This window comes from Mustela nigripes, chromosome 1 (genome assembly GCF_022355385.1).
Source record: "Mustela nigripes isolate SB6536 chromosome 1, MUSNIG.SB6536, whole genome shotgun sequence".
Taxonomy (NCBI): Eukaryota; Metazoa; Chordata; class Mammalia; order Carnivora; family Mustelidae; genus Mustela; species Mustela nigripes.
The window spans coordinates 156,640,069-156,652,100 of record NC_081557.1 but is presented as its reverse complement, the minus strand read 5'-3'; the positions used below and the strand labels follow the sequence as shown (position 1 = coordinate 156,652,100).

Sequence of the window (12,032 nt, the reverse complement as noted above, 5' to 3'; positions counted from 1 at the left end):
ACTGGTCATGCTCTAAAAATCCACAGCCCTTCCCAAGTACATTTTTAAAACTTCCTGCAGTTATAACGCTGTGTCCTATATTTCCTTTGTAATCTCCTATTATGGCTGGCCCAATCTTGGAACACTACTAAGCATTTAAAAAGTACTTGGATAAATTGATTTTACTGAGTACTCTTGAAATTAGATTCCAATTCCATATTTTAATTCTTCTTGATGGGCAATTCTTCAATGAAAAGGGTTACTATGAGGGGTTACTATGAGATGCTTAAATGAATGCATGCTGCACTAACAGATGTAGAATTCTTTATACTTTAATACTACATTGATGGTGGGTACTAAAGATGACACAAGAGGAAGATTCTGATTCCAGATCTTATTCGCCAGTCCTTAGAATAAGGCAGGTAGAAAGGAGAAGTGATCGTGGGGTTGACAGGGATTGCTAAATATCCCAGAGTCATGGAGGGAAGAAGACAGTCCAGCCAGCCACTGAATGGACATCCAAACTCCCTCCTTTTGTGTGGGTCTTTGGAAATGACCAGTCAACTGAAATAGCCCTTCCTTCCACCCCTTTGCACAAATGGCTGGGCCAGTTACACTGAGCACTGGGCCTGGAGACTGGGATTCAAAGCACAACACTTGCTTTGATGTGGGAAGGAAAGGTGGAATGAAAAAAATGAATAAATAAATGACTGAATGAGCAGAATTATACCTGCATGATGTTTGGGTTTTATTTATTGGCCCCCTGGACCCACCAATACTCAAGTTCAGTTTATTGTCAGGCAACTGAGAAAGTAAGCTGGAATTGAGCTATCAAAATTGGTCCAAGAAAACACAGGCTGAAGAGCCATATACACTGCAGTCCTATCCTAGAAAAGTTGCAGAATCCAATCTAAACATTTCCAAATTAGCAGACTTTTTAATCACAGTAAAGATGTACCATTAAATCCGAGAGGAATATAAATTATGAGACTAAGCCCTTCAATAAAGCATCATATAGAGCAACCACATAAATCATTCTTTTATATTTACATACTCTTTGAATAAGACTACTCAGATTTAGCCTATGGCACCAGAAATATTCACGGACAATGGCTATGTGTTCTGGAGAAGTGCATACTCCTAGTTAGACTTTTTCACAATTCTTTGGCTCCACTGTTCTCCTGGTATCTCTTTTACATACATGATATAGATGCATGTGTCTTTTATTTATAACTATAAAGAATTAAGATAAATTCCATAAGCTATAAATAAAAGCAACCACATTATTTTACACTTAATTTTATTTTGGAAGATATATGAGGAAAATCTAATGGAAATCATCACTGTATTAAAGTAATATGTTTATTTTTTACAAGAGACTTTTGGGAGCAAACAATAGTCATGTTGGATATACAAAGGAGTAACTTGAAGGTGGACCAGGTGGAAACTCAGATGATGAACAGTCTTAACCATTACTGTTTTTAAATTAAAAACAGTTTTTAAAACTATATTATTTATGGTTTGTGATAAAGCATAAGTAAGAATAATTATGATAGGTGCCACTTATTCTTTCAAATAGTATCATTTGTGGCTCCATAGCATAATTCTGTCCTTAAACTTTTCTTACTATGCATTTCACCTTTAAGTGTTTTTCTGGTGAGAACAAATATTTTAAAAGATTTTAACTGTATTTTGCCATTCAATATTAACACATGGTGCTTTGTAGCATTCCTGATATATCCAATGAATGCAAGAGTTATGCATAAATTCTTATTTCTGCATACAACTTCCTATGTGAACATTTTTATAAATGCACTCCCCTTATTTTCCCCTGACCTTGTTTTCTTGGAAATCCCCACCCCTCGTGGACCAAAGTGGTGTCAGCCTCAATTAGAAGCCAACAATATAAACAACTGCTATTGCTTTCAGTAGAGAAAATCAGTGTCTTTCGCACCACACACTCGTTCATCTATGTTTTATCCAGTTTACAGATGACACAGAGACAACAATCCATAAAAGAGAAGTAAGGAGAGTAATCTGGTAACAGCTGCACTGATCCAGGTCAGCTAAATCTGCAAGAGACTGTGTGGATCGTGGTGATAGTAATGAGTTCTTTACATTGTGGTGAATGGTTGGATGAGATAGAAGGACCAAGGACAGGTGTCATATACCCTCTTAATTTATTTTTGAAGTAGGCCACCAAAAAACTAGGAGGCAATTTCAACAAGTTCAGTTTTGTCTAAAGAGTAAGTAAATAATTATCATTTCTAGAATCCTAAATTTCTAAATCTAGAAATGCATTCTACAGAGTCATGAAATGTTCTATCTATAGAGATGAAACTAATCTGAAAAATATATCGTGTTTTTTTTTCATTATTTAAAATGAGAAAACCAAGGATGAAGGAGCAAGAGTGATTTGTGTAATCAACTGGTGTTGATTAACTAGATTGGAAGATTGCTACTATTCCATGCTATCTAAAACCCATGAACTTTTAATATCAAAACATAAATCTGCTACAATTTTCTATTCTCTAGAATACTTACTGAAATCCTAGAATGCACTGTGTGTTCCCTTTCATGTCCTGTGGTTAACAGATGTTGCAAGGATGTAGCAAAGAAAGTAGGCCAAATATCTAGTGGTCTCTGTCTCTGAAACTTAAAACTTATTTCCTTTCTCAATTTGCTTTCAGTGCCACAAATTCTTTCAAGGAACAGTAGTTCTTTCTGAGAGATATTTTTGCTCCAGAATTGAACTGACAGCAGAATGGCTACACAAAGCTATATGTGAACAGATTAATTGCGGTATTTTAAAAATTCTTTGCTTTTCAAATTGTAGTCTAAAGAAGGTGTTCCGGACATATTTTTCAGACGTTGCAATTCCCCTCTACGCATTGTGTTGTCTTCCTTTCCTTATTGCCACACTTTTAAAAGTGCATTTTTAAAAGGAATGGATATTTTAGCATGTGTTCAAAGTTAACTTACAGTTATTAATATGTAATCTGAGGAAAACCACAAGAATAAATCTGTCCTCATTTTTTTCTGCACTCATTCCAGTCATTAAAACTGAGAGTTGAATAAGTAATATTCTTTTACATCATTGGGCTTTCCTCAAATTCTACTTTATTATTTTGCATATTGCTTTATGAATTATAATATTTAGACTGTTTTTAAATGTTTCAATAGAAAATTTGCCAATGTATACAGTTATGCAGATCCCAAATTCCCATAACAATTCTGATTTTAAAATATAAATAACTAGATGTTTATATTAAACTTTTTAAATTGGTATGTGCTTAGTAGCATTAAAATTCTCTATTAATATAAACACCATATTCTTTGCAAAAACATCTTTTACTAAAACACTTCTATTTATTTCATTAAAATATTATTTCTTCACTCCATCAAATTATTAAGAAGGAAAATCTATTAGCTCACTAATCATTCTACCTGTTCTCTTACTGATACAAGTAAACATAAATAAGCTTCAACAGTAGCCAATGTTATTGGTCAAAAGCATATTCCAATAAAGGTTACCTGTACATCATGCAGATGCAACATTAGATGAAAAGCATTTTCATCTTTATATTTTCAAAAATATTTATATTTATTTCCCTTACCCTTTCAATATTTGTCTTTAAAACTTTCCTGCCAAACTTTAGTACTTTAATATCTTGTCCATCTTTTCTTCTGCCAAATCTTCTTTAAGTTTTTTGATGAAACAAGTGCTTCATTTGACTAAATTTTGTATTGGTATCTTTAGTCTAAATATATTCTCACAATAAAACATAACCTAGATTAGCAGAAAATAGTTTAATGAACAATGAACGCTTTGCCAATCAAAAGGCTATTTCATTAGAATAATAACATCAAAAATAAAATTTGATTACTCTTATATCCTTCAATCAAAACTTTCATCATACAAATGATCATTCCAGTATAATAAAAAAATTGCATTTATATGATTGGTACCTATGAAAAATGTTAATTCACTCAAATATAAAGAGAGAATTGAGGCAAATGCTTTTAATGTTTGGCATATTAGGTTAGGATGCCAGTGTAAAATCTTTGATTGGCATGTAGTGCCTAAAGGTTTTCTTTCCGCCAATGCATTTGTTATGAATACATTGAAATATGTCATCACATGTTGTAACAACACTCAAGGTGGCCCTTATCTCAAAAAAGTCAAAGCTAAGCATTTAGATAGAAAGTCACAGTTTTAAGGAATGTTTAATTTACACTACAGTCATAAAATATTATAAAGTTTTTCCTGTAAATTTTTATATTCATTTTCACATATACTTCAATTAAAACAACTTTCCACACACTGCCCTTTCAGAAGTGGAATTCAGGATCAACATCTATCACAAAACAGCACTGTTGAAGTAAAGCAATGCAGTAAAGACGCAAAGAAAGATATCCAGGTGGATGGCTTTTACAAATCTAATTCTATTGCCATTTGAATTGAACCAAAATACAAATAAAATAAAAACTGGACTGCTGATTGACCTTACCTTCTTGAACGGCTTGAAAAGGGTTGCTTCCATCAACAAAAGTCACCGAAAATGTGATTTTCTCAGTCTGTAAAATCTCCTCATTCTGGTTGAGGTCACCAACTGCTGTGCGAAACACCTCATCATCCTTTTTGGCAGATTCATCAAAAATTGCTCCTAGAAAGAAGTGAGTGTTGCCATTAAACAATAACATAAATATTCTTTCATGCTCTCTGGAAATATGTCAAAGAGACTTATATATTTGAAAAATGTATACTTTCCCTTAAAGCATGCACTTTATTTATTACTGAAGCACACTGTACTGGAAGCAGTGTGATAGCTAGGTAGTCATGTAGTTACTTCTTCCAAATGGAAGTGAAGAATAGTACATCACACTATGATTTCTGGAAGAGCTTTAGTAATACAATATAATCAGTCCAAAAATCTTCTGCAGAACGAAGTAGCTAACACATTAGACATCTCCTATCATAATATCTTTAGGAGTTCATAGTCTGAGGAATAGTTTTCTGAATAATAGGAGATACAATCAGGAAACTTTCTGAGATCCATTCACACAGTGTGCAGGGATCAGACTTCTATTGTGATCTTAATTTATTTTTCATTATTCTTTTTACTTTCTTCCTTTCTTTTTATCTTGAACAAGGGTTTCAGTATATTTAATGGTAGTAAATTCAATAACATTTATAGAAAATTTAGGTACATACAAACCTCTGAGCAGAGGTAATTTAAGAAGTAATTTCTGAAGAATTAATAAAAATCCTGGTGAATATTATGGCCTTTTTCACTCACATACAATAATAATGATCATAAGAGTTATGGCTAACTTCTTTCTGAATGATTGCCTGTCAGCAAGGTGTAGCTTGAACATACCAGTGCTAGGAGTAAACTGATTTCAAATTATGACTGTGGTTTGTTAAGTATATGACCTTGAACATGGGATTCAAATTCTAAACCCCACATTTATCATTTGTAAAATCTAATAATAATCTGTAAGGGTTATTAACTGCTTTGAATAAGTTTATCCGTGTAAAATGTAAATAAATTGTGCTAACTACATAGTACATTTTCAACAAACACTGGTGTTTTCTTATTTTTAAATACTGTAATATGACATTTTACATTAATATTTTCCATATTGCAGAACCTCATTCAATCCTTATGATAATTATGTGATACACATACAACTACATACACATACAGTTATGAAAATTGAGTGTCAGTGCAAGGAATATGCCAAAGGAATAAGGGCCAGGGTCCTTGACTCCAGTGTCTTTGTTCTATATCACTATGGTATACTCCATTTCAGGATTATGCCCATAAGAAATAAATGTATTTTTATGAGGATCCTGACTCAGATCTGGGAGATTCTTTCCCATCTGGCCACACATGCTTATTTGTGTTCATTCTGATTCTGCTAGTTCTAAGCAGGAACACATTTTTAAATTATTTATTTTTAAATTATAAACACAAGGTCAGTGTATTTCTTTTTTTGCTTTTTTGAGTGAACCAAATGAATTTGCTCCTGCCAAAAAACGACATACACCCCAGGGTCAGTAACACAATAATGGAATGGCTACACATACATACCCATATACATATCCACATCCACATAATATTTTTCTTGAATATAATATTCTTTTTAATGTGTAAATATAAAAATAAAATTGTGTGTGCATTAAAATGTCTTTTTTCCGAATGTAAATACAATATGGGTATTATATACCCACATAGAGATAAACACAGACTATATATACAGTAAGAGTTATACATGTACATGTTTATATCTATACACACCCACACATATATATATGTAGAAGCAGACGTTTTACATATGCCACTTCTGTTGATTTTATGCATTTGTGACTAAAGCCCAAATTGGCCTTCTAATGAAAGACAGATCATGATATTCAACATGCATTATTAGAGTCAATACATGATAAAGCAAGGGTGAAACTATGTCTATTTCTGACAAGTGTGGCAGGTTACTTTTGCCCTCTTCACCTTAAATGGCCTTTTGATGGGGAGGCAATTATTAATTTTCACTAGAGAAGACGGAGTGTCTAACAGGCTTTTTCTGTGAATCTAGCTTTCCCTTGTCACCGCTCTTTTATATTTGCCTGAAATGTATTAACTTTGACCAGCCTCTTCAAACCCTTGTTTTCTATTTCCTATAGTATAATTTGAATAGCTTCCCACAGCTAAGAGCATGAGCAAGGACAAAGAATTTTTAAATTGATACATAAAGTACTCCCTAATTATATTATTATATATCTATTAGTCAGGAAATTAATATTTTATTAAAATATATATTATAGATGTTAACGTTTGACCTCACATATCACTTCTGAATCAGATTGAAATCTACTTTAGAAACTGTTTTTGTGAAATTAGAGAGTAAAATGTTGGATGTATCTTGCTCATTGAAGCCACATTCATGAACATGCATTTTAATTTGTGGTAATTGTTATGAGAATCTAGATTAATCGTTACATTTAAATCTAATACTATCAGATCCAGATGTACAGATTTCTTTAGCAGAAATTAGAATTATTAAAAAATTAGAATTAGAAATTAGAATTAGTTAGAATTTCTAACTTTAGTTAGGAAGTGTGATATAGTGTACTATAATTGGAGCTGAAATAACCAATTCATTTAAACCAGATAATCTAAATGTCTATTCACAAAGAAGTGATGTATGTTTCTATAAAGATGCTTCAGCTTGTCATGGAATCTAAGTGGGTCTTTTAAAAGAAGAGTTTTTAATCAACCTTGTTTTTAAAGCGGATGATATTACTGACTTCTGCTGAGTATTGGTAACATATTTTTTAATGGAAGCATTTTAATGTTAAGTAACAGAATACTTAAGACTGCCTTAAACATTAAACCTGACTTAATAAGTAGCAGAAACTTACAGAAATGATAGCAAATTAGTCAATTCCATGCTGAATTAAGATATACTGAAAGGAAATAAACAAAAGAAGTAGCTCATCTTTCTGCAAACAGCAAGAAGTAAACAGAAGAAACATTTCATCTTACTGCACACAGCATAACCAAAGAACAGGAAATCCTACCAATATTTCAAATCCAGTTATCTATTTACTTTTTTTCTTCAGCTATAAAATCTCATATTAGATTTGGCTTTTAACCAAGAAAGTAAAGGCAGCATTTTGTATTAAGCAAAAACTATTCTGAAAACAGCCCAGTGAGTTCCACATGCAGAACCTCACAAAAAAGGCTCTTTCCTATTTCATGCACTTCCAATAGTATAGCAATGTCATCTTTTTATCCTTTCTATCAATACACATATATTACCAGTTCAATCCAATATCAAACATCTCAGATTTTTTTTGAAATTTATAAAGTGTAACATTCATAACTATATAGTTAACATGATGACAGCAACTAGTTCTTTCCCAGCTATTTTATTAGCATTTTTTACTATCAGTTTTATTTTACAAACTTGAGATGAAAAGCAGAATCAATTTATTGTCCAGATGAAATAATTCTCCTACCACTTACACACACAAATACACACACACACACACACACACACACACACACACACACACAAAGTTTGATTAATAGATTATATGTCCTATCTAAACACTGGTCAAACTGAAAGGAAGAATAACCAAGAGATAAAACAGACAAGGAACACCTCCTACATGCTCCCATTGTACCAATTTGCAATCAGTCATTTACATTATTAGGGACTGATGATCTGTTCCTCCCATGAGAGAGAAAAGGCTTTACAAAGAGAGTGACATATACAGGCAAAAAAATATAGGTTTTATTTTATTTTGAGTTAATTTATCTATTTTGAGAAAGAGACGGACAGAGAGAGCTTGTGAGGAGTTAGTGGAAGGGGGGGGAGAGAGAATCCCAAACAGACTCCCTGCTAAGCATGGAGCCCAATGTGGGGCTTAATCCCACAACCCTGAGATCATCATTCGACTTGAGCCAAATCAAGAGTAGGACACTTAACCAGCTGAACCATCAGGCACCCCACGTATATGTTTTTAAATACAAACTACAACATGTTTACTTATCTTCATAGATCTTACATCTTAGATAGTAAAGAATTATAGTTTATAGTAATGAAAACTATCCTGATGTCTTTTTTTTTCTCCTTGTTGTGTAGGGTTATCTGTACAAGTCAGTATTTTATACCATAAAATCTTTTTACATAAATTCATATTTATAAATATGCTTGTTAAATAAAGCACTAATAGAAGTCACTACGCTGACCAACTCCATAATTCTCAAAGAGAGTAGAAGCTTTAAGAAACATTAAGCTTAAAAGCATTTTTACCTTTGTGTCTTTATTTATGGTGTTGTCTCCATGATGGATGTATGTATGTTCATCTCATTACCAAAATATAATTTCCTGGATCACAGAAATTATTTTTATACTTTTGTGTGTATAGAAGGGAGCCTGGATATACTAGAATTAGTCAAGAAATAGTAATTGATTAATTTTCCTTATGTTTAGTTAGGCATAATATTATAAAATAACTAGATTCAAAAACAGGAGTAAAAATGTGAGTTATAACTAACTATAAATTAAAACAATGGTAGACTTGCTAATGTACTTGCAAGTGAATTTATTATCATAGTCATTATGACTCCAGAATACCCAAATTATTCAACACATTATTAATCATATACTTGTATTTTTAGTTTGAATATTTAAATTCTTTTTTTTTCTTATACATATAAGAGGCAAGTGGAGGAAACCTTGTTTAGCTGGTAAGATAATGGGGGAAAGAAAATGTCTTCGTCTAGCTCCGAGTTTTCTATAAAAACATTGAGAAATGTTTTGATATATGTCTTAATTTTTTTCCAGTCAGTAGAATTATTGGAAGATCTCTGCATCAAATTTTATATAACTAGTATACCAAAAACTATTAAAATAAATAATGCTAAATATCTAATCTAAATACCTAAATATTATTACCTAAATATATGGTAACAAGTATCAACACATCTACACTACCCTTGCATCATCAATGTTTAAAACCCTATCATCTAAAAAGACATGTATGAAACAACTGCCCAAAATATGTGGCTGGATATCAGAGTCGCAAATAAAATCAGAAATAGCTCATCTTGTTCCAGTCACAAAGTTCAAAATCTTTGTTTATTTAATTTTGCCTAATATACATAAATTCGTTATGGTATGTAGTTTTTAAAAAGAATTAACTTTTCAAAGGTGATCTATGAAATGAATCTGTCTTTGAAGCAACATAATAGAGTCTCTTGGCTTCTCTCTCTGTGCATTTTTTCCTCCTCTCTATTTTTTCTTCCCATATATTCATGCATCCACCCATCCACCCCTCAAAATAACCTTCCCTCAACACAGAGATAATCATCAAACCAAGTCTGGTTGTTTCTTAACAAATAATTTGCTCTCAAGACAGTAGAAAGCTATTACATGTTGAATCAGACCATAGCAAAATTAAGATGCCTTGATAAGATGACAATGGAAGTGGGCAACTGGGGATTTCATAGACTCACAGCTGAAACAAATTTTAAAGATGGTATACATAAACTCCACTTCTTCAGAAAATGTAGTGAAAAGAGTTTAAATGATTTGAACAAAATTATACAGCTAGAAGTTAGAAAGACTAGAGTAGGAATTTAAGTTTTCTGGTTTCAAATTTGGAGCTCTTTCTTCCATATTATGTTTTTTTTATTATTATTTAAAGCATTAACTTTATGAAAAAACATGCATATATATAATGTCAGGTATATGTATGAATACATATATACACACACATATATAACATATATCATAAGCTATAGCATTCATATATATGTATGTGTGTATACACATACACACATACAATAACTAGTACTACCTCTGGTGATTAACATATCAAATCCATTTAATATAAACTATGAAATATTGAAAATTGAAGAATCATAACAAAACTTGATCATAAGACTATTTTTGCATAAAATGCCTCCATTTTCCCTGGAGGCATTAACAATTTGATTTAGAAGGTTAAATTAAAAAAGCAAAAATCTCTGCTTAGGGAAAATTCACTGGTCACAGTAGGCTTCATAGTTATTCAGAGCTATTTAGAACTGTTAAATCATCGTATATCTTCACTGTTTTGGATACTCTATTCACAAATAAGTGGGTTTTTTTCCTTAATTCTAATAATGCACTCTGCATACACATTAGTTGTATGTTATACAGATATCCAAATCAAGAGATCTTCAACTTTTATTTTTTGCATCTATTAATGGTATTCCCACTATGTCAGTGGAAATTGTATACACATTTCAAAAGAAGCACAAATAGTGGAAGACAATATAAATACCTCAAAAATCAGATTTCCCCTTTATTTCACCTCTACTTAAATTGCTCTCACTTCACAGAAGAAGCTAAACATGTTCTATACTAGTAGCCAGCAAGAAAAATTAGTAGAATTGTGACCAAATAAAATAAGAATTTTCTATACCATGTGGCATCTCCACTTGAACATTATAAATTACCATTTCAGTGGGATATTATTACATTGAAGGCAGTGTGTGCGTTTATGTGTATGCATGTGTGTGCATATAAAACTATCTGTCCAGGTAATATTAATTATTTTGAGATATCTCCCACATATTAATTTTGTACTACAAATGTTTTCCACAGTCCCTAGAAATATTCCCACTAGGTTCTATGTTAATACCTTGACAAGCATGAAGTGTGGTTTTTAGAACTTTTTCTCATTTCATCAAGAGGTATATTTTCCTCAGTTCACCTTATCACCTTAAGTAAATCAAAACAATAATTCTAATTGGAAAGGAAGTGCTGGGATACACCAAATTCATGACAATTAGCAAATATTATTTGGAATCAGAGACAATTTTACTCTGCTCTGTTTCTGTTAAGTTTATAATAATTGAAATAATAACAGTGAAAGCAATTAACGTGTTAGTAATAAGCACTGTACTAAGTGGTTAACTGGCATTATATCCTTGAGTTTTGATGAAAAACCTCTGATGGAAAATAAGGCTCAGATTAAGTAAACTTCCCGAGACTAAAGCTGGTCATGACTGGCAGAATTCACAGCCTTCAGTTTCAAAACCTTCCTTAGAAAATTGTGAGTTTAATATAGGGCAATATATTCATGATTATAAATTTTTATATTAACAAGTGATAGGAACAATTTTATATTTATAAGTATCACAATACAATCTTTTGTATGTTAAAAGTCTCAAATAGGTTTTAATTTTTTGTTGGAGAAATTTTTATTAACTAGCACTAGCTTATAAATATTTTTAGATGCAGTATTTACCACATGATTTAAACTATACTATTTATTTATTTTTTTAAATTTTTTATTTTTTATAAACATATTTTTATCCCCAAGGGTACAGGTCTGTGAATCACCAGGTTTACACACTTCACAGCACTCACCAAAGCACACACCCTCCCCAATGTCCATAATCCTACCCCCTTCTCCCAACACCCCTCCCCCCAGCAACCCTCAGTTTGTTTTGTGAGATTAAGAGTCACTTATGGTTTGTCTCCCTCCCAAT

At 31.9% G+C, this 12,032-nt stretch overlaps 1 protein-coding gene across 1 annotated transcript in view; it reads right to left on the bottom strand.

The window, feature by feature from the left end:
- GRID2 (glutamate ionotropic receptor delta type subunit 2) overlaps window positions 1-12,032 on the bottom strand; it is a 1,183,642-nt gene that overhangs the window by 1,170,011 nt on the left and 1,599 nt on the right. Inside the window, exon 2 of the mRNA XM_059414235.1 lies at window positions 4,491-4,646. Within this exon, the coding sequence (XP_059270218.1) occupies window positions 4,491-4,646 (156 nt within the window). The remainder of the gene's footprint in view (window positions 1-4,490; window positions 4,647-12,032) is intronic.